The 23,531-nt window shown below is 38.6% G+C and overlaps 1 protein-coding gene across 1 annotated transcript in view; it reads left to right on the top strand.

Annotated features, from left to right (window-relative positions):
• The window catches only part of COL4A5 (collagen type IV alpha 5 chain), a 77,094-nt gene that overhangs the window by 44,557 nt on the left and 9,006 nt on the right, over positions 1 to 23,531 (top strand). Inside the window, exons 22-41 of the mRNA XM_065729625.1 lie at positions 1,023 to 1,115; positions 1,641 to 1,711; positions 1,903 to 2,094; positions 2,491 to 2,659; positions 3,291 to 3,383; positions 3,481 to 3,585; positions 4,181 to 4,278; positions 4,535 to 4,685; positions 5,299 to 5,412; positions 9,278 to 9,445; positions 10,321 to 10,410; positions 10,932 to 11,081; positions 12,375 to 12,473; positions 13,467 to 13,556; positions 14,173 to 14,312; positions 15,598 to 15,724; positions 16,973 to 17,053; positions 17,644 to 17,742; positions 18,329 to 18,379; positions 19,234 to 19,419. Coding sequence (XP_065585697.1) covers positions 1,023 to 1,115; positions 1,641 to 1,711; positions 1,903 to 2,094; positions 2,491 to 2,659; positions 3,291 to 3,383; positions 3,481 to 3,585; positions 4,181 to 4,278; positions 4,535 to 4,685; positions 5,299 to 5,412; positions 9,278 to 9,445; positions 10,321 to 10,410; positions 10,932 to 11,081; positions 12,375 to 12,473; positions 13,467 to 13,556; positions 14,173 to 14,312; positions 15,598 to 15,724; positions 16,973 to 17,053; positions 17,644 to 17,742; positions 18,329 to 18,379; positions 19,234 to 19,419 — 2,367 coding nt within the window. The remainder of the gene's footprint in view (positions 1 to 1,022; positions 1,116 to 1,640; positions 1,712 to 1,902; positions 2,095 to 2,490; positions 2,660 to 3,290; positions 3,384 to 3,480; positions 3,586 to 4,180; positions 4,279 to 4,534; positions 4,686 to 5,298; positions 5,413 to 9,277; positions 9,446 to 10,320; positions 10,411 to 10,931; positions 11,082 to 12,374; positions 12,474 to 13,466; positions 13,557 to 14,172; positions 14,313 to 15,597; positions 15,725 to 16,972; positions 17,054 to 17,643; positions 17,743 to 18,328; positions 18,380 to 19,233; positions 19,420 to 23,531) is intronic.

Raw genomic sequence — 23,531 nt, 5'->3', positions numbered from 1 at the left:
TTGACAGTAGATATTTTATTTCTGAGTAAAAGATGTCTGTTTTGATTGGACTTAGGATAGCCCCTCCTCTACTGTAGAGCACAGGAATCTCAAAGTGATTTAGGGTGTAACCAGTTTGCACGTGGGCCTAGTGTAGGCAATCATTAATGTAAAATTAAGCTTTGGATTTTAAAGTACCTTCCAGATAGATAGAAACTTAATAGATTTGTAACACCAGTTGCCAACTCCATGTGAGAACATTAGAACATTTTATACTTAATGAATAAATTCAGCATTTTTTTAAGGAAAGTAGCATTGAAATTCTAAATACAAGATTCACTATTTGAGTTGGTCAGTCTAGAATGAGTTTGTCTGCTTGTTTGGTAAGGAAAAGAAAGATATCTTTAATGTGTATCCTTGTCTCCAAAAAGACAACCTTGCAATGAGGATGCTGATATGGGTAAGTGAGAATCTTTTCCTGGGTCAACCATGGACATCTTAGATGACTTTGAGTCATGACTTAGATGACTGATGACATCTCAATTTCATACTCCCTTCAAACATGGATTTTCCAAGGATTAATTAATTAACCATAATGAAGTCTTTAGACATTACAGTGCTAAATGTCATAGAAAAGTCTGTAAGTGAATGAGATTTCTAAACTTTATTAAAAGAACTTTTTTCTTTTACATATATACATATATACATATATATATATATATATATATATATGCAGGAACCTGCTGTAGAAGGTGACTAATTGACAAGAAAAAAGTTCAGTTTTATAATTTATTATTGTGAGCTTATTTTTTGTTTTGTTTCATACTACGCTATCCTAAATACATTCTAACCATATATATTAGTTGACTGATTCATAGTGGCCAAAAAGCTTCAGTTTGGCCTTCATTGGGGAAGCTTTAAGTTATCAAATAGTTACATAAAGTTGTCATTTTGGACCTGATATTACAAATCAGTAGCAATAATTTTTAATATTTTCTGAGATCTGATGCTCAAGTATGCTTTTTCAATGCAACTCTTTGTAGGTGATCAAGGAGACACATGCTTCAATTGTATAGGAACTGGAATATCTGGACCTCCTGGTGAGAGAGGACCACCGGGACCTCCAGGGAGTCCAGGTAAGGCTGTAGTCTTCATTATTTTAATATATTCTACAAAGCCACCTTCAGATTTGAGTATCTGTATATTGTGTTCAAATTCTGATGCACAGTTGCCATCTCAGGCATATAGGTGGTTTCTGTCCTGTCTTGCCCAGCTAAGGACTGTTAGGAGTATATGTAAAATAAACACTCATTTTTGAAAAACTTGTGTTTTGAAAATAATAATTTTCTGATCAAAGACAGGTTTACAAGCGTTCTGCCCATTGAAGGTATATGGTTTGCTGTAGATTTAGCTGAAGGAAAACAAAATGCTGCAACTCGCTGTTTCTGAATGATAGAAGAGCTGGAGCTTTCTAAGTGGGACGTTTTCTGGCCCTCCTGATTTGACTTAACAAGTTTTGTTCTACCCCAGAAAAATCAAGCTTTCTCACTTACTAAACTTTGCCTGATTTTAAACAGCTTAGCCTATTATCTTGTGCAAACAACATGTTTGGTATTTACAGCTTCTATATTTTCGTTTTCTGTCTTTTCCTCACTACTCAGGTTCTCCTGGCTTTCCTGGGCCAAAAGGTGAAAAGGGGCTTCCAGGAATTACCGGCCTTGTAGGGCCGCCAGTAAGTGGCGCTGTTATGTTTTACCGGGGAAACAGCATCTCATTTGTCTTCCATGTTTGGTACATCAGTGTACAAATTCTTGTCTTATGAATATTTTTTGTGTATCTTAGCTACTTTGAGCACATAATTCTTGTGTCAACCTCAGACAGGATGTGAAAGGAAAAACAAGTTGTTTGTTTGTTTTCCCTCAGGGATTCCCAGGGCCACCAGGTGCTCCTGGGAGACCTGGTCCTAAAGGAGACCCTGGGGATGTCTTAGCTTCACCAAGAATGAAAGGTGACAAAGGAGACCCTGGCTTCCCTGGACCCCCAGGTCTTCCTGGAATAGATGGCACTCCTGGACGAGATGGACTGCCAGGTCTGCCTGGCCCTAAAGGGGAACCTGTGAGTTCCATTTTATGATGTCTTGATTGGACACATGCTTTGGATGCATTCTGGATAGTGCAGATAAAAGGACTGATAATTGCAGGTTCTTCTTAATTTTTCTCAATAACTCTCTTCCATAGATGCTAATCTATTCATGATGTACAGAGTAGTCCCTGCAACCTGTCAGTACCTCTTCTCTTGGATCGTATCAGCTGGTCCTTTCCATCATTCTTTGAATTTCACCTGTATGGTGTGATGGATTAATTAGACAGGTTTAAACCTTGCCTTTAATAAGATGCTGACAGCTAATGGCTGTGTGGGTTAGAGGGATGAAAAATGGCAAATAGTTTCAAAACAGAAGACATCAAATACTTCACATGTTCCTCTTTCTTATCCTGCTGTTCTTTCTTTCAGGGCAGTGTTGCATTCAAAGGAGAAATGGGAATTCCAGGTGACCCAGGAATACCAGGTCTTCCTGGAGACAAAGGGCTTCCTGGACCTCCAGGTTTTGGTCCACAAGGTTTACCTGGTGAAAAGGGCATCCAAGGTGTATCAGGTCGTCCAGGGCCTCCTGGAGTTCCTGGTGAGTTAGTCTCTGTATGTTCTTGAACAGAAGCTGCAAGTTTTTATCTGCAGGCTCTGGATAGTTCTCAGAACGTAAGCTTTCCTCAAAGGCACTGTAAGACCTAGTGTTTGTAAGTTCTCTTACTGAAGGCCACCACAGAATCACAAAGTGAGCTGAAATTTTATATTATTATAGGACTATGACTTTCCCTTCTGCTCTGACCTCTAGAGAGGCTTCTGCTTTTTTATTTACTTTAGTGGAAGTGCGCTGTATCTTCCATCTGGCTTACACTTAATTATGGTGTGACCACAACTGCTTTTAGAAACAAGGCTTTACTTTTGTTACTTCGTTGTCAGCTGCACAGATCCTAAGTTGTATTGAAGCTAGCTATGGAAAATACTATTCATATCATGGTACCTTGGAGGAAGCTGAAAAATGACCTGACAGAAAACTCTTATATAAACAATGCTTCTAAGTCTATAAGGGCCGTTTGGGGCTCAGGGCCAGATAGCCTAATGGGCAGAGTCATGTTCTGGTGTTTATGTTCTTTGTAAGCTTGAGATATGGCTAGCAACTTTTCTTTCTACTCAAATAAATACAGAGAAGAAAATTCTGTTGACTGATATAAGTTTCTTCTTTTCTTTCTCAGGTCCAAAAGGTGACCCTGGTCAGACTATTACAGAACCAGGAGTTCCTGGACCCCCTGGTCCTCCAGGAAGGAATGGTGACCCAGGTCTTCCAGGTGAAGCAGCAACTTTACCAGTCCATGGAGTTCCAAGGACAGTTTGTTATTATTTTTTTTTTATGACTGACTCTTGATAACTTTCTTCTTTTAACAGGGGATCCTGGTCAGCCAGGTCAGCGTGGCTTATCAGGCATCCCAGGTGCAAAGGGAGAGCCAGGTATTCCTGGCATTGGACTTCCAGGTCCACCAGGCCCAAAAGGTACGTTTGCAACCATGTTGCTGTACTTACTATCTGAAAGAGGGGACACTGAGGATTGTGCCTCTTCACTTACTCGTAGTGAATTGATCTCTCTGTAATCCTTAAAAAAATGTTTGTCTGGAATTTGTAGATCCTTAGACTTACAGAAATATCAGCAAGAAACCTACGTGCTGAGCTCTCATTCCTCTGTTCATTACACTGCTTCTTTGTGGTAGCTTATGTCTTTCATTAATCCAAGATACTAAAACAAATGGAAAAAGCTTTCAGAAACTATGAAAGTTTGAGCTATTGATAAATGATCTCCAAATGCTCTCTCAAGATTTTATTGTTTCAGATGTGAACTGTTTGTAATTGTTGTTAGAACACACAGAAAAGCAAGTGCCCTCCTCTGAGCAGAGTCCCAGAGATCCTCTGTGGTAGAGGCTGCATACTCAAAGCTATCTCAGCCAGAAGGGTACCTCCTGAATATCCTTGAGCTAACACAGAACTACTTTTCAGAGATTATTTTTGATGATACCTGAATATTCTTGGAAGGGCTGTTCCAATGCTCTCTGGTATCTTCTCTCTGCTGCCCTAACCATTATGTCATGTGTAGGTTTCCCAGGGACTCCCGGCCCACCCGGAGCTCCAGGAACTCCAGGTCGCCCTGGCCTAGATGGACCTCCTGGACCACCTGGTTTCCCAGGCCAGAAGGTCTGTGCTTGCTTATTTAATATAAGGCTTCATTTTTTGAAGGTTTGTTTACATCTGTGAAGTTGATCAACAGGGAGGTTCTCACCTCTCATTAGCTTTAGTCACATTTTCTACCTGAATCTTGAATGAGCGTAGACAAAAAGAAATAGAACTCTTGAGATGATGTGTGTTTTTTCTTTAGTGCTCTAGCATTTTCCAGGAGAGGTTAAACTCAGAAACCTTCTCTTTAAAATCTGTTGATTTTAATTTGTTACAGGGGGATCGTGGATTTGGTGTTCCAGGACCACCTGGACCCCCAGGACCACCAGGCATAAAAGGAGTTCAAGGGCCTAAAGGTGATCCTGGCTTCCCAGGAAATCCTGGTCTTCCAGGACGAGCAGGTTTTGATGGAACTCCAGGACCCAAAGGTATAGAGAAGTCTCCCCTTTTCTGTTCTCTTTTGCGCTTAATAACTGTCTGCAGTAAGAATCATGTGGCAATTACTTCAGAATCTATTTCTCCAAAGCTCAGTTCCCTGTGTAAATGGAAACTTGTATTCTCAAAAGGCAAGTAAGCAAGGGAGTAGATATCAACTTGTGGGTCAGCCTCTGAAAGTCTGTCATCTAGAGACTAATCATGCTTCTGTGGGAGTAATGTAGGATGATTGTCATTTTTTTATACTCTATGTAGAGCACTTTTAGAAATTGATGATTTCCTGCTGTTCATATCTACCTGTATTATATTGCAGAGTATGTCTAGTTTACAAAGAGGCATCTGTTAAGTTAGATGTGGATTATAATGCAAGAATGTTTCCCTGTGTAGTATAGAAATGTAGACTTTATACATTGCACAGAGGGAGAGAAAGAGAGAACAAATCTCTGGCTTGCCTCTGAGGTGTGGCTTTTTCACTATATCAGATCCATATTTATTTTGTATGCAAAAATGAGATTTCAGAAACAATATGCAGGCACCACTCTGCACCTGAAAGCAAGTATCTCTGAATTGAGTTCACTATTTAACTAAGCAAGAATGTTCTTTTAGGTGACCCTGGACCAAGCGGACCACCAGGACTTCCAGGCCCACCGGGCATCCCTGGCATTGGAGGCCAAGGGCCACCTGGACCTCCAGGACCACCAGGTCCTGTTGGCCCACCAGGTAAAATGCATACAAGTCATACCCTGAGTTTATTTCTGACATAATCCAAGTAGGTACATGGAACACTCAAGGCCCATCTGAACACATACATAAAGAAAATTAGAAACTTTTCTGTTAGCTTAGCTGTCTTGCCAGTGAAGTGGGCAAAGCTTGTTGCACAGTGATTCTTACTGTAATCCGAAGTATATTCAACCCTGCTATTTTCATGACATTGAGAGCTTAGTAGGTTGTAAAAATCTATTTTTTTTCTCTGCCTCAGCAGAGATTCCAGGAAATATAGTATGCAGATGTGGCAGAGATGATCTCTGTAAAGGAGTTTATCACAATATTTACACTTCAGGACAAGACAGAAGGTAACACAATGTCAGTGTAGAGGTTTTGGGACACAGAGAAGGGAGGAAAGCTGCCCTTAGATGCCTGTGTTGTGCTGTCATTACATTGCTTTCAAATGGCAAGATGATTCTTAAATTCCAGAACAGATTTCTAGCTTACTGAACTCTATTCCAAATTCACTGAGTGAGAGAGATTTTTTTAATGATTTCTTTACATTATTATCTACAAATTTCATTTATGTGTTTGGAAAGAAAGCTAACTAAATCCTCTGTACAGTGCTAGATATCCTCCGCTTAAATGGTGAGTGCAAAGTCAAGAGAGTAATTCAGGTTCTCCCTTATGATTAGGCACTTTTCATTACAATGGAAGCTGAAGCACAGATGAACTCAGTTAATGGAAAGGAAGAAAGAATGAGCATTCTAAAGTAGCTTGTTCATTATTTTGTAGAGGAGTACTGTGTTGACAAAAGACCCTCAGTAGAAGAGTTCCTATGCTTTCACTTTGTCTTAAGTATGCCTTGAAAACACCCTTAGAATTTCTCTTACAAAAACTTCTGAGTTCTGGGTGTCCTGATTCCTTTTCTCAAACGCGCGAAGCCTGCAAGTTATGAGAGTCCTGATAGGTTTAAAGTAGATTAGCAAAGTAAGATCTAAAGATAGTTACAGTTCTCTGTCTGAAGGGCACTTGATTGTACTTTGTCTAAAATGACTGCTGATTGATGAAAATACAAATTTGTTCTGCTTCTGTGCAAAAAGATTATATGTGCATGCATGTGCATCATGCTATTCACAGAGCTTGTTTAGGGAAGTTCCTTTATTCCTGCACTCCATGGATGGTCTTGCTGTGCACCAACCCTTGATGTTGCAAGTGCATGACAGTCACCACACAGTTAGAACATTCTCTGTTGGCATGAGCGTGCCTCAGATGTATTTTTTCACCAATTTCCCAACTGGGAAAGGAATGTGTGGTTGCTGCACCAGCAGATCTTAAATGTGTTGAGTCTTAAAGAGCTGGGGACAGAAAGGTCTGAATGAGGTGCATGGAAGTTCCTTGAGCTATCAGTTAGCTCTTCTCCCTGAATTAACTGGGCTCACCATACCTCTCCTGAACCTAGAACTGCTCTTCAGGCTGAACTGAAGCAGAAGGCAACTTAAGTGTGCATTGCTGGGGAGAGATGTTAGTATAGGTTTGAATGTTTCATCCAATGCACGTTGTTTGCTTTTCCTGTAACATCTCTTCAGGTACTGGCCGGAATTTGAGTTCATGTGGTCATGGTATTCTGTGAAATATCAGTTTTGACCAATGCAGAATTACCAGTGAAGCTGGCATACCAAAATGGTTATGTTTTCACTCTTCATATTTGTACTGTGGCTACTAATGATGTGGTTCCCCTGAAATCCAGTGCATGGTTGACTCCCCATTTGAGAACTCCTTGTTGCACCCTCTGGCAGTGCTGTTTGTGTTTTGTGCCTTACGTTCCTATCTATTGTCCCTTGTTTCGTTGTCTTCCAAATCTGTTATGATTCTTTTAAATGGTGCAATGATAGGGTCCTGTTTTACAGGCAGATGGGAAAATTCTTGAAAGGATTTCCCTCTTCAGATTTTCCTTTCTCTGTACCATCATTTCTTTTAATAGTTTGCAGTAATTCAGCAGATTTTTCTGAATATGTAGCAGATTAGTCTAGAATTTATTTTACTGTCTGTATTATTCTAATTATGTCATGATTAGACTTTTGAGAACTAGAAATTTAATTAGAATTTGTATTTGCAAAGTATCTTTATCATTTTAGATACTGAGTTTGTCCTATTACTAGGTTAAAAGTTGTCATTTTTGGCCTTGTGTTTGGTTTTTTTTTTAACTTGCTGAAAGAACACACAGAATCCCTATCCATCCTCTGATATTGTTTTTTCTCTGCAAAGTAAGCAGTTCCAGGCACATGACACCATAGTTTAATACAGTGGTAAGCAGCTGCCAATAGAGAGTGTGATTATAATTAACAAGTGGACCTCTGCAGCCTACACAGTCAAGAAAACATGATCTGCCTTTTCAGCATGAAAAATGCACATCACAGCATCATTCTTAAGCTTGTTCCTGCAGCTGAGAAGGAGGGGTCCCTGTCAGAGTAACACTGCCTTGTATTTGTGAGCTTTTGGCATAATGTTTTCATAATCTCAATGCACTATGCTAGGGCATGTGAAGTGTAATAAACCATCTGAGCAAGTGTAAGGATGTCAGTTTGAAAAATGATACAGTGAAAAACAACCAAAACAAAAAACACATCTTGAATGTTTTGGTTTGTGTTTTCTTTTTGTTGTTGTTTTTTTGTATTTGTTATAAAGTGGAAGGATCTTTTGAAAATCCCTGTTTGGAAGGATTTGCTAGGTACAAGAAGCTATTTGCTTGGATGTACTCTGGTGTTCAAAAGGTGCCTGCCCAACCCAGTATCTAGTAATGATAGTTTCAGGTGAGAGAGTTCAGAAACATCTTGTTCCTCTCAGTTGTGAAGAGAAGGCTAGATGTGTGGAGAGGAGCCCATACAGTTTTTTTTTAAAGAATGTGTCATCAGTATTTGAAAATACATTGCTTTGTTTCTCATTTCTGAATACAATAGTGGCTGTACTTTGAACAGGACACCCAGATTTCCTTACAGTCTGGTTTCTCTTAACAGTGTTGATGTTGTATTCTTTGTACTTAGATCTGTTTTGAATTTTATTTGCTTTTTTTTTTCTCTAACTTGTATGTGCTTTATTTTGTTTCCTAATTTAACAACTATTACAACTCCTTACTGCTACCTGTCTCAACTTCCTGATGAGCTTTAACTCATTGGCTTATTGAACCTCAGGTTCCCCAGGTACTGTGGTTTCTTTACCAAAGCTTTTTTCTTAGCTTCTCATTTAAGAATGGTCATTTTTTTACCTTTTAAGAGTATGTACCATCTCTGATACAGGGCACTGGAGGGAAGCAAGCTGTCTGCTTGCTTCAGCAGTGCCTCGAGCTCAGAATTGTTAGCATTAAACAATGTTGAACATATTCTGACTATTCATATTTTTCACTCAGAGAAACGTAATGCAGTGCAGAATTTTGCTGTGCTTCAAAAACATTCAGCTGTTATCTTAGAATGTTATAAGATGGAAATATACTTCTGAGAATCACTTTATACTTAATGACAAAATACAAACCAACCTAATCAATCTTTGATATTTATTTTACTTGGATATTTATTTTATTAATCAGAATTAAATGGTTATTGAAGAAAGGTATTCTTTCCTTCATATTTGCTACAGTTTGTTAAAACTGTAGTAATACATCTCTTCAGGAAAATCTTCAGGGGAATAAGGCATCCAGTGCCTAGGAAGTCATTAAAAATACATGGGTTTAAAAGAATTTGTGGATTTTCATCAGTGCTAGGAATATTTTGCAGATAAAACTTGTCTATTGCTATAGTACAATGCCCAGAGACACACAGATCTCAGCCTTGCCTTGTTGTTTGGGTTTTTTTTTGCTAAAAGATTGTATCTTAACATTGTCCAGGGTTGCAGGGCGTGCCAGGGGAGAAAGGGGATCCAGGTCCTCCAGGCTTCGATGTTCCTGGTCCTCCAGGTGACCAAGGAAGCCCAGGATATCCAGGACCCCCTGGCCTTCCAGGCCCTCAGGGCTCACCTGGGCCACCTGGCCGGGATGGAATACCTGGATTTCCTGGTAAGTTCACATTTTTTACCTGTGGACAAAGGCCAAACTGTAGTTGCAGGTGAATATTTCTTATGCTTGGCTTAGAGAGCCTCAGTGTTTATCCTATTTGCTTAAAGTTGGATCCATGCTAAGTATTGCATTTCATAGTGTTGTTGCATTAAACTCCTAAATCCCTCCACTCTTCCCTTTTGCTTGATACAGTATTCTCCATGTTACTGTTTCATAGCTTTCAAAAGTGAAATCAATTATTCCCATTATATAACCTTAACTTTCTAGTTTATTATCTGATTTCTTTTCCAGTCATTGCTACTATTTAGGTTGTTTTGGTTTTGTTTTTTTATTTTTTAAGAAAGTAGTGCTGTCAACTGGATCCAGCACATAGTTTAAAATATTAATTTACTTATTCTTTTTGTTATTTAGTCATCACAGTCTTTTACTCCTTCTGGACAAGAAATCTCAGTTTTAAGTTTTGAAGATCTCTGTTTATGCCTGGGGGGGGGGACGGGACGGGACATATTAAAGTTTTTGCAAGTAGTGTATTTGTAACTTCTTGGCTTTCAGTGAATTTGAGTTTACTTTCAACCAAGTATTTATTTTTCAAACCAGAGAACTAAACTTATTGGAGATCTAAGTATGTTTTTTACTGAACAGTGCACTGAAAATTTTCTTCCTAGGACTTAATTGTTGAAAAATTGATAACATTTTCAAGTATTCTTCTAATTCAGACCAATGAAGAACCTAGTGTTTGTAATTTCCTTAAACCATAGTTCACTGTTTATATGCATGTGATCATTAATACTATAGAGATACAGGCAAGGTGGTGTTAGGTACTGATGGGCTTTGGCTTTTTGTTTGGAATGACAGTGTTGATTCAATATGTTTAGGTGCCAAAGGTGAGATGGGCGTCATGGGAGCCCCTGGGCCTCCAGGGCCTCCAGGAACTCCTGGAAGAAGTGGCCTTCCTGGCTTGAAAGGTACTGTTTGTTTTTTCCTATCATGAAGAGAATGCAGAATGCTGTTTCCATGTCCCGCGTGGAAAGTGGCTTTGTAATGCTAACATCACAAATTAATTACTGGGATCCATGTGGGTTATGTTTACAGTTCTCATGTTCATAATTGCTTTCCAGTTTTAAACCATAGCATTCAGTCAGTATTCTTTAATTGATGTCATGAAATGTTACCTATTTTTAAAGTGTTATCCTTGGACTGATGGGACCCAGGTAGGGCTCTCAATGTGGGTCACACAGACAGCTGTTTCCTCTGTGCTGAAAGACTGCCTTCTTGCAGAACAGACATCCCCGTGCAGTCCACTCGTTCAGGTTTGTTCCAGGGCTTAAGTTGCTGTGGAGAACCTTGCATAAACTGACAGGTCATTCAGAGAATTCAAACTTCAGTGAATAAGTCATGACCAACCTAAGTAAGGAAAAGAATTAGAAATCCATTAGCCTACCTTATGGACTGTATTCTTCTCTTTTGTTGTCTTTACCTACTGTAGGTAATAATGGACTGCCTGGCCCACCAGGGCCTCCTGGACCGTTAGGACAAAAAGGTATCAAAGGTGAAGCAGGCCTGCCAGGTCCACCAGGAAAAGTTGATCCAAAACAGCTAGGAGCAAAAGGAGAAAAAGGCGAGCCGGGTGTTCCAGGTATAGAACTTTGTTTGTGGATTCTGGGGTGGTGGCTTGGCCCCTGCAGATAACAGTGACCTCTAACTGAATCCATTGCAATTCATTCTTTCTTACAGAAAAAATAAACTCAGAATAGGAAAGTCGAGTCAGGTTCTCTTAATTTAAGCTTTCTTATTAAAGGAGTTCTGTGATGAAGGTACTCTGGTTTGCAATGTCACTGTTCGTTAACTATTATATTATTTGGTCTATGACTATGTTGTAATAGCACTAAGGTGCTCTTACCAGGGTTAGGATTCAGTCTTCAGTTGTTATTCCTAAGTATGATGAGAGAGAGTTGTCATGGCTGCTGTGCTAGCTGTATTGCTGCTGTCTCTCAGGCCATTGGGATTTTGCCTTGTAGGGTGGAATTGCACAGGTCATCTGCTCATGCGTCGCCTCCAAATTCTCCCTTTGGGTGTCTCTGTAAGCTTACCCTCAGCTCAGCAAAATGTCATCTCTGTGTGTCATCTCAAGAAGCTGGAAGCCTTGAAGGTTTTCTCAGTTCACTCCAGTCTGTTTTCTCTCTTGCTTGCATTTCTACTCCCCCTTCCTCACCCCCCACAAATGTTCTCATGTCATCTTTGAACTCTAATTTAGTCTTGAGAAGTGTAAAAATATTCTACCCTAGAGAGAACCGGAATGCCTTTCTGTAACGTTGTCCCAGCCACTGTGTGCTAATTTATCTGTTGTATTAATTTCTGTGAAGCCTAGGTAAGCTCCTAAGACATTTGCTTTTTAAGTTTTTTTCTGTTAAGCGTAAACTGTAGAAAGCAGACTTAAGTATGTTTGTATGGCTGCTCAAACTTATTGTATGGGATAGTAACAACATAGTAGTTGTAAAAATCTGCCAAAATACCTTCATTACTTGTTATAACAGCTCAATCCTGAAGGGCTTTGAGTGTACCGATGTAATTGAACACATATATCAATAATCTGAATGAACGTAGAGAGGTTAGCATAGAGTCTGCTTGTCCAAAAAGAATCCCTTCTGAGTGAAGTGTACTGATGTTAGTTGAAAAGTTACTTTTTACTCCACTTGCAGCATATTGTTTTCATAATGTAGTTATTTAAAACTTTTCAGTAGCAGTATTTTTTGTCCTGTGATACTTCTCTTGGCCAAATATAGGGGGAGTTATATTCACAGGAGAAAAATCCCTATTTGGATTTTTATTCATACATGTAAACATCCTATAATTTAATGTTAAAGCAAATATACAGTAATAGTCATAATAATGATAACAATAATAATGAAAATATATCCTTTTCTTTAAGGTGTTCCTGGATTGTCAGGGCAGAAAGGTTATCAAGGTCTCCCAGGTGACCCAGGTCCACCAGGACTTAGTGGTCCACCAGGTGCACCAGGGTTGCCAGGTAAGTAGACAAGCTTTAGATGGATAGTTTTGTTACATAAAATATTCATGCATTTTTATATTGTGGGATTGGGAAGTTAATAGAGGCATATCTAAGAAAAGCCTGAGGATTTGCACTTAAAACTGCAGCACAGTTTAGGGCTGTTCAAAATTATTATCCAACCAGGCTGCTTTGAGCTCTTTCCTCTGAACAGACCCAAAAGCAGTTTTAAGCTGATTCCACTGAAGATGAGGACTGCCTTTAGGATGGCTGGAGAAGTGCATGTTGCTTGAGTAACCAAAGCAGGATTTGCCAACAAGACTTGGATTTTTTATTAATGTTTACATCTTACATTGTAAATCACTATATTTGCACTTTTGAAATAACCAATTGAGTGTAGTGTGAAAGCTGTCTGGATGTCACATCTTTGCTTTCAAGAATTCTGAGCATCAAGAAGACAAATTCTGTTTTGCTGCACTTCTTCCTACAGCTACCTCAAGTTATCTGAAATCTGGGATCTTTGCTCACTATGTCTGATGTAGGTCTTGCTCTAAATATCTTGTTGGGCTTTGGGAATTTTTTAACCATCCAGGACTCATACTAGTTAGAACACTGTAGGTCACATTTAATTTTCTAATAAAAGCTCCTACCTATTGCAGATAGAGGAAGAAATAATGTGTTCATTCTGCAGAACTGTTCACAAGAGACCAAGTCACAGTGGTACTAAATTATTTCAGATTGTTACTAAATTGTAGGCTGAGATTTGACCCATTTAATCAGACTAATCTCCAGAACAAAGAAGAAATTGTCCTAGTCAAATCTTGGCAAAGAACTAAAGTAGTTTAAAATTTCTCTACAGATTAGGAGAAGTATCTAGGAGAAGCTTGAGGTTTCAAGTAACTTCAAATCCATTGCCCTTTGTAATTAGATGACAAGCATATTTGTATGACAGTACATGAATATCAGAAACTTTTAATTACTGTAATTAATTAACTAAACCCATAACTTTTCCAGGCATCAAAGGAGACATGGGGCTTCCTGGGCAGCCAGGACCAACAGGGCCTCCAGGGCTAAAAGGTGCCATGGGAGAGATGGGCCTTCCAGGTTAGTTCATCTGCTCATATTTTACTTTGTTTAGGCTAGTGCTTTTCATTTCTGTAATATGAAAGTGGACCTGTGTGTGTGCAACATTTAGTAATTTATTTAAATGAAAGTGCACATTAGAAAATTTATATACTAAATATGTTGTAAATATGCATAATTTCAAAGTGCTTGCAGAAGTAGAAGCAGGATGATCTGCTTTTTGTAACTTCCATTTTTTCTAATGTCTTAGATTCCATTCTGTGAAGTAGCTCAAAAATAAATAAATAAATAAAAAGGTTCAATAAATCCTGTTCTCATCAGACAGTCAGCAGATACAAACTTAACAGGGAAAGAAGTCTTAATAAAGACTGCTGCTTTTTGTAGTATTAAGTTGTACCAAAGTAATAAAAAGAGGGGTTTGGAATTGTGTACATTAAGAAGGAGAAAAAAGAAATCTTAAAGATGTGATGAAAAACCCATGGAAGATCTTCAACAATTGTTAAAAACAGAAGAACATTAGTTATTCAAAGCTAATTTGTTAGTCCTGTCTAGTTAGCTGGTATAATGAGTGACTTCTCTAAACCACTGTGGAAGTTTTATTTATATTAATAAAACTTGTGTTTTATATTTTGGACAGGTCCCCCAGGAAGTAAAGGCAGCCAAGGAATAGCAGGACGTCCAGGGCAGCCTGGGCCTGCTGGATTTCCTGGACTGAAAGGGGAGAAAGGTGACCCTGGTCTTTCAAGCATCGGTATTCCTGGTCTGCCAGGACCAAAGGTATGCTTGCAAAATTTTTCAATAGGAAATGACATGAAAAAAATCAGATTGTGTTTATTTTTAAAAAAATATGCATTTTTCATATTTATAATAATAAATATGTATAGAAATATATTAAGAACAAGCAGAATTTCCTGTAGTCTCATCTGCTCAGGTGGGAGCAAAAATTTCTAATTTTAATGGGGAAAAATATTTATGTGTAATTTAATCTGCTGAGATCCGAAGATGGTTTTCCAGTCTTTCTGGGTTGCGTTGATACTCACTGTGTTTTGACAGTTTATATGGATTTATACAAGTATCGTTGTTCCCATGTCTAATGAACAGTTAATTCTGGAAAAAAAATGAAGACCACACATTTAGGAAAAAAAAATTACCATGGAAATGACATATCATTATTAATGCTGCTTAGAGAGCGCCCTAAAGGTTACTTGTTCCAACCCTCCTGTTCAGGCAGGATCACCTAAAGCAGGTTGGGCAGGACCATGTTGAGGACCAAGGACCATGCCCGTTTTGCTGCTTATTTTCTAGTTAATGCCACAATCCTCATTGGTGTTACATTTGGTTTAAAACGTTGTGTGTTTCTTTCCAGACTGTCAAAAGCAATAGAACAACTGTTGGTACATTTTATAGAACATTAAAGTTCTACCTTCTGTTCTGTTCAGGTTCTGATTACTCTGCAGAGAATTTCATGTCATTTCAGAGATGAGCTCACTTTCCTTCTACTTTTACCTTCTACTTTTAAAAACTTTATTTAATTACTATTTGTTCCTTATATGTATGCTTTCAATCCATTTCTGGTTTTGTATGCATTTACTGGTAACCCAAATAACCTTTACAATTTGACATTTGTTTATGGCTAAAACTTTAAAAGCTGTCACTGGTTTTTGAATGTTAGACTACCCAAAAAAATCTGGGAAAGACCAGTTGATGAACTGGTATGTGAGCATAACTACTTGGGATTAAATAGAAATGCATCAGGATTGCACAGATATGTGCAAGGTAATTTGATTTTCCTTTCTCACTTGCATCATCACTAGTATCAAAGAACTAGAAAGGGCTCAGCTCTCTTAATGGTGGTTGCAAATTTGCTTAGGAAAAAATTCTGCTGGCAAACTGAAAATGTTGGTTTGCTATTTGGCTTTTTTTGTTGTTGTTAAATTGCTAGCATTAACGGGATATAAGAAATACACACCAGTGTAATTGTGATGGTAAAACTGGGAATGTACAAGAAGGACTTACTGGTCCTGCAAAGACTGGGTTCTTATTTCTGCTTAATGTTTTCTAGGGTGATATTGGTTTGCCTGGATACCCAGGTAGTCCAGGCAGTAAAGGTATAGCTGGAAATCCTGGTTTGCCTGGATTGCCAGGCAGTCCAGGTGCAAAAGGAGAGCCAGGCCTTCCTGGATTCCCAGGTAATTCTGAACAGGATTTTTCTGTTCTCTCTTGTTTTCTGAAGTGGAGATTATGTATACATACATGCATACGCACGCACATTATATATAACTCAGTGGGTAATTGATGGAGTGCTCCTTCTACTTCCAAAAGCTTTAGGAATGTGCTGCTTACAAGCTTTGTGCTATGGGAACCGTCAGTGCAAGCTCAGGTGTGAGAGTGCATTGCTTCAGAGCAATGTGAAATGACCCATCTGCACTGGGGGGAGGCTGGGTAGTAGCTGTGTGAGCCAACATGTTCCAATCCTATGAGTGGCTGCTTGGATCCTTGCCTCCTATGACCTACAAAACACCTGTTTTTGGATCAAGTTTTTCCTTCACGAATCAATTATGATAGTGTAATCAGGAAAAATGAACTTTTTTTTTGTTAAAAGTGTTTGTCTAAAAGGTGTTCTAAAGGGAAATCTGTCTGAAACATTTTGAAATTAGGCTTTATGCTATTTTCTGGAAATGTTAGTAGGTAGTTCATGGGTATGTGCCAGTTCTTCCAATTCTCAGTTTGTTGGTGTAAACACGACTTAAAAATGAAGGTTTTTACTTATGGAGAGATAAAGGATGTTCTACAAGCATGCTTGAGCTGTCTTTAACTTAGGGAGCCAGAGAATTTATAATAGTGTAGTCATGGCAGCAGAAGGCTTAGCACAGAACAAAACCTGGCCGTGAACCTGAGAGAATTTAACCTGTGCTTCATGCCATGCGTGGAGAACTGTGAGCAGTCAAAATGTTATTATTTGAGCACTCCCCTGATCAAGCTCAGATGATGTTCAGAACAGACATTCTAACAGGTTTATCAGTTTTCCTATCTCCCACTCGGTTTATGCTGTAGAGGTTAGTCAGGCATAAATACTAAGACTGGGAAAGAACTGTCCATAGTTCATACTACTTTTGCTTTGCTGTCAACAAGAAATACCTGCCTCTAAAATGGTAATTTCCTAGCAGACTGCCAGACTGACTCTGTCCTTGGCCACTGGCACTCAGCAATTAAGATGACCGGAGTCTTGAAATTAGCAGTGAAGACAGTCATACTAGTATGTTTTGTTTCTATACGTTCTTCCCTTTATAGTTCATCTCCTCCTTAAGTTGTAAATATGCAGAATGGACTTACAATTAGCTAATCTGTTACTCAGGGCATCTGAGACAGTAGTATTTCAACACCTGCTAAAAAAGCCACTTTTGTGCCCTGTTTAATGAACTGTTTGTACTTTACAGGAACACCAGGAATTCCAGGACCAAAAGGTATTGAAGGGCCTCCAGGTAATCCTGGGCTGCCTGGACCACCTGGGCCAGTAGGTGAGTGTGTACGGTGTGACAAATGTCACCTGCTTCTGTGAAAAGCACAACACATGAGGCCTCCTCCTTTCTTCTTTTTATCATGAAAATGCGTGTATACATAATGGATGCTCAGATGCCATTGTGCACGCTTAGTTCACTGGAATGAAACAGAAAAGAAATAAAGTTTTAACTTTTCGCAACTTTTGTCTGCTATTTAAATCGTATCATCAGCCACTGAAACAACTAGTTAACTGTTTCACTATTTACAAGCTTTGGTTGTGTATTCCAGTGGTTGAACATCATTCTGTAAGAGAAAAATTCTGACTTATACTGGCAAGAAACATTATGTTATTTTTAATAAAGCATTTATTTAACATGGGCATAAAAGCCTTTTCTAAATTGTCAAAGGGAGTGTGGGAGAGAGAGAACAAGAGAAAGCAGAGAGGTTTTAATTTTAAGGTTATACCCTTGTGACTTCGATACTACACTCTCAGACCTTCAGATTCAGCTGGGGGCAGGGTACGTTTATTTATTTGTTTTTTTTACTTTATTTTTATTTTATTGTAGGCTATGCTTTGCTGTGCTTATGTGTTCTATCCTCCTTTTAGGTGATACTGGTCGTCCTGGCCCTCCTGGTCCTCCTGGAGAGAAGGGACAGCCTGGTCGAGATGGTATTCCTGGACCAGCTGGTCAGAAGGGTGAACCAGGTTAGGTATCCTTTGGTGGTGCTGGTTTTTTTGTCCTCTTCAATATGCATTGTGACATCCTGCTTTTTCTATTCCATTTTTTCCTTTAACTATCCATATACCTTCAAACTGCTTCTGTGGTTTCCAGCTGCTGAATGGTTCACAGAGGATGCTGTCAACATGCCCATGAAGCACAGGACTAGAATTCAGTCAGCTCTCAGATTCTTATTCCCTGGCATGTCTCAACACAGGCTACTGTTCTTGTATTCAGTGGTACCAGTATTACTTCAACTCAGTGAGAGAATGGATAAATGGCAGAATGTCTGCCCCAAACTTAGAACCTCAACAAGAAATACAGATGTGTTATAAACTAAAATCTGACAGAGCACATTGTGAGTGGGTGGAAATATTTATAAATATTCATAATATTATGAAAGTCACAGATGCGTTTTGTAACAAAACCTGTAGTTTTGGTAAGGACTGTGCATGTGAATAACGAAGCAGAATTTTAGATGAGCTCCACTTTCATCATTCTTAGCTCTGTATTCCTCTTCCCAGAGACTTGAAAGTTAAATGTTCGTTATTAACTGAATCTGTTTCTTTCCAGGTCTGCCGGGTTTTGGGCGCCCAGGACCTCCAGGACTCCCAGGATTGTCAGGTACAGTTTCTCTGCTGTATTTATTATTATTATTATTATTGCTGATATGAAGAAGTTTGAGTGGAAACTGTCTGTTATAATTAAAACCAGCAACAACAGACAAACAAACCCCAGCATTGTATCTTCCGCAACACATGAATATAGACAAGAAACAATGTGTTTTTTTCACAACAGATCATTTTAAGTTAACCAAGGTAATAAAGACACTCCTGACCACTGAATATTGTAAATTAGGAATTATGCAGGCAAAATAAAACCACACGGGATAATTCAGTCTACTGCATTATGTGGAACTGTGCTGATTTGTCTCCGTAAATAAAGCATTCCTACTACAGATGATAATGAAGCTGCTTTGAAACTGCTTGCTATGTTTTCAGAAGCACTTTATAATCTAAGTTGTATTACTTTCCAGTAACATTCCTAAATCCCAAAACTTATTTGAAAATCTTGCGTGCATGTCTTAACTGTCAGCAGTGTCTCAAAAAAAAAATACTGAAGTCTTAATATTCAGAAGATTTCTTTGCAGGTACATAAAGCTCATGAAAGCATTGCTTGTAGGTTCATAAGCTCTGAGGATGCTTATAAATTACAGTGTCACTGAGTAGTAAAATGAAACTTAGTAAGATCTTTTCACATTTCAGAAACTATAGCAGTTTCTCCTACTAAAATTATTAGCCCTAATTCTTTTCTGAATTTGTTGCATCAGTTTTACATTTTCTCAGTGCGTGAACGAGGTAAGTTGTGGTCAGACTTGCACCTCTTAGTCAAGAGAGGGAGAAATAGCTCTGCAAATTCACATCTGGAATTTTCTGTATATCAGTGTGTAACTGTTCATAAATGTGGCTGTTTTACAGGGCAAAAAGGCGAACTGGGATTACCTGGCCCACCAGGACCCCCTGGACTTCCAGGTCTGAAGGGAGAACCAGGTTTCCAGGGATTCCCTGGTCTACAGGGTCCACCAGGTCCACCAGGATTACCAGGGCCGCCTCTGGAAGGTCCTAAAGGTAGCCCTGGCCCACCAGGTGTTCCAGGAAGACCAGGTAAGGGCATGATCCACATCTATCAACATTTTCCAGTGCTATTGTTTTTTGCTGGCAGGTTATCAGTTTTCAGTCTTTCTCAGTTTATTTGGATGGATAAGTCCAAGACCCATGGAATGGGTCTTAACTGTTTATGGGCAACTGGAGGATTTTGTTGCCAAAAGTAACGGTATTTAAAAATAAAACATCCTCAGTTTCTATTAAGTTCTGATACCTGGCAGCAAAAATTCAGTGTTTTAATAAATGTGAAATTCTCCGCATGCTGTCACAGAAATCATCTAGCGAGCACGGTATCGACTTCTGAGCACCTGATCCCTTTTGCAGTACTGTCACTTGATGAGCAAATGTCACTGCGCACAAAACCCAAAAGTAACAAACTGCATCGTTTTGAGTCATGAAAATCAAATTCATGTTAGCATCACAGCATGATCAAATTGGATAGCTGCCTCTTCACCTTTGTATCACGTAACATTGCTCCATTGTGTCATGTGGCTCCCATGGATTCAGTGCACCATCATGCCATGTTCATCTTTCCATTCCATGTTTGCACTTTGTTCCTGCACCAACTAATTCTGGGAATGAAAAACCTACCGTACTGAGTTAACATTGCTGAGCAACTTCCTTGCTTGTTTTAGAATTTGATCTTTTTGTCATAGAATGTTTAATAGTGTTAAGATAATACTCTTAAAATGTATAATTAATGAGCCTGGCACAGCTCTCACCCAGGCTTACTGCTGCATCTTAAGTCTAGAAGTACTTCAGCACCAGTAAGACTCGACTCATCTCACTTCATGTGGTTGATATTCTCCTTAAAGGAGACAGCACTTCCACATCCCAGCTAATGATTGACTACAGTTTTTTGTTTGCATATATATAAAGTAATATTACTTTTATTTATTGCCCTCAAATTCTCACCTCAGATTTTTCTGTTGCCCGAATGTTCATTTGGGTAAGTCAGTTTTGAGCTAGTGTATTTGTAACGTAGGATATGTTTTTCACTTTAGATATCAAGGGAGAATACAGTTTTGAAGTAAACCTTTGGAAAGAATTTAATGTTCTTTAAAAACTAATGATTTAAAAAAGTAAATTGGCCAAGCATCTCCTGGTATGCATGGAATACAACTAGTGACTGAGATTCTGTGCTCTGCAGTAGCATGGGTGTTCTGATGAAGCTTCTAATCCTGTTCACATTTCTCTGTGTAATTGGGTGGTTATTGACTCAAATCAGCTGGGGAAGTAAGAGTAGTGCTGGGACACGTTCTGTGCTGTTTTATGAGTTTTGAGGGGAAATAAACAATCAGTGAGGCTCTGCTCAGCCATGTTCTCTCTTTCTTTCTCTTATTTCTATTTTTGTTGCATGCAATGTATAAAGTGAAGCATTTGTTTCACTCAGTTATGCGTGAACTAATGTGGACAAACCAAACTATTATTGCAGTTCTGGTACAATCAGCACTCCAACCTTTTGTTTCAAATGATAACAGTCTATTGTTGAATGCTGATTTTTATAACATTTCAAATAAGGCAGCTAGTCATAAATGTGATGTCTTGCTGTCAGATTACTCCCTTTCTAGAGACATAAATAAAAACAGGAGTTGTATGTATACATTGTCTGTTGTTGACTTCTGGATATGTTCTAAGATTAATAAAAGTGATGAGGTGATGAGATCATGATGAAACACTGATTTCAGCTGAGTTGCCTCGAAACCAAATTTGGATAGACTGTGTTGGGAGGGATTTATTCATAAAAAGAAGCCAATCTCCAGGGCAACGTAACACCACTGTTATTCCATATGTCATTTTTCATTGCAATGAATAATAATAGTTTGGTGTTTTGCATTCTGTACGTAAAGAAATATTGAGCTAAATCTAAAAAGAAAGGTTTAGTTGAATATGTTAGTTTGTTGATATTTCTAACAATTTTGATGTTTTTCCCCTCGTTCTAATGATGACCTTGGTGAACTCTGACCCCCTACTCCCAGGTCCCTCAGGTTAGCCCCTTAACTCCAAAATAATAACTTTGCATGCAGGTGAAAGTATGCACTTTTTTTAGTGTCTGAATATAGATATGCTGAGTCATTTTTCTTACATAACTTTTAGTTTGTGGGAGAAAAGAACTTAGGCTTTCAAAGAGTAGAGTTCCATGTTGTAGGACTGACTGACACTGGAAGGGCTGCTTTCCCCCTGGTGAAAGTTCACATGGATCCAGATTTACAAGGCTTTGATAGTGACCCAACTGTGAGACTTAACTTTGGTGTGTTTATTCCCAGAGGAAGTGGAAAAAAAAATGCTGCCTTTCCTCTTTATATACATACAAACAAACCATCTGAAAACCAGCATGTTTTGCTGTCCACCCCTGCCTTTGCTGCATACTTGTGTTTTGTAGCTTGGGCAAATGGCAGTATTCATTTTTCTAACACCTGCTGCTGCTGAGTTTGGATGCCCTGAAGTGATATAACTTTAATAAGATGCTCCTTTAATACCAAAAGCCTCCGCAGGAGCACAAGCAGTTACACAGAGTAAATAGAAATGTTTTATGTTCCCAGCATAGAGCCTTTCAGCTTTCCAGTGCAGAGAAGTTTTTATTTCCATTGCTTTGTTTCACCAGCACATGTTTGGAGGAAATAAGGAAAGCTCTTACTCACGTCAGCACGTGGGCTTTTCCTTCTTACCACTAGGGAGGAGCAGGACTGGAAATTTTCACAAGCTTTTCTTAATTCTAGCAGTCAGCACATAGCACAGGTCAGCTTTTGGGGAGAGCTTACCATTTGTGTCTAGATTGAAAATGACTTAGTATATCTACTTAATAATAATGAAGTCTGTAAGTTTTGCTATGATGACTTCTATGAAGCAAAGAATGGTCATCAAAATTCAGGAAGTTTTTAGAGTGCTGTGCTAATCACTGTGGGTTAGCAAATGTGGTAGCCTCTGATGTTTGGAAACTGAAATATGTATCTACCCTTATGCAGTTGTGGAAATAATACAACAACAACAACAAAAAGAATATGGCTTTTCTTTTTAATTAAAACATGGTCATATGGTGACCACAATGTCAAAGAGAATTAGCATCATGGCTATGCTGAGAAGAGCTTACCAATTGCTTCATATTTTGTTCCACCCTTAGACTGTGCCCAGGCAGCATTCAATAATCAACAAATATACAAAAGATTTATAAATCATAGCAAAACTTATTTAATAGTGGAAGAAAGTTTGAGTACTTAACAGCAACGATGAAATGTCCATGTCATTATTTTTAACAGCTATATTACAACTAGTATTTAAAATGATTTACCAAATATGTAAGAAATAGTACACCAAGGTAAACCTGATATGTATTTACTGTAGTTTTTAGCTGCAAATTGCATGGTTATACACTGATATATTTAAATCATTTCACTGACATGAAAGATGCAAGTGGCACAGGAGCTGCAGTACCTATTAATTCAGGAGGAAGACCAACTTACCTTTAAATAAAAGGATACTGAAGTTATTTTCTTCAGGATGTCATCACATGCTATTTGCCACAATAAATTTTAACAGGCAAATTAGCAACTTGGGGTATTTTTATTAAGAAAAATCAATGCTAATGGTAAATACAATACATTCTAACTTTCTAAGCTTTTGCTTTTTGCTTTTGTATTTTTGCTTATAGTTACTATTTTGGGAATTATATGCCTACTTTTCAGACGTAGGATTTTGGTCACAGATTGTGGCCACTCTTACCTGATATGTAGTGTAAAGTCCTTGTTATCAGTTGTACTCCTGCCCTGCCCAAAGCACGATTTTCCTCAAACATAAGCTGCCATTCACAGTGTAGCTGTGTATTTGCCAAGCTTCAGGCCCTGTGAGTGATGAAAATTGTCAGTGAAATGGTTTCATAGTGTAAACTGCATTGTGAGTAGGACTAACCAGGCACAGGCCTCAGTTGTAATGTTAAAGCAGTAACACATTTAGTAAAGCTTTTAAGTTTGTCATTAAATGAAGAATGTCAAATTAGTCCTAGTAGAGCCAAGTCACCAGAATAGCTTGTATCTGAAAATACATATCGTGTACTCATGTATGGTCTTATGCATGCATGTGGATTATATTCTAAATACAAAATATGCTGGTGAAAT

Source organism: Cyrtonyx montezumae, unplaced genomic scaffold (genome assembly GCF_038088225.1).
Source record: "Cyrtonyx montezumae isolate F1298 unplaced genomic scaffold, pur_monq_1.0 scaffold_11, whole genome shotgun sequence".
Taxonomy (NCBI): Eukaryota; Metazoa; Chordata; class Aves; order Galliformes; family Odontophoridae; genus Cyrtonyx; species Cyrtonyx montezumae.
This window is presented reverse-complemented; position numbering and strand designations above follow the sequence as displayed.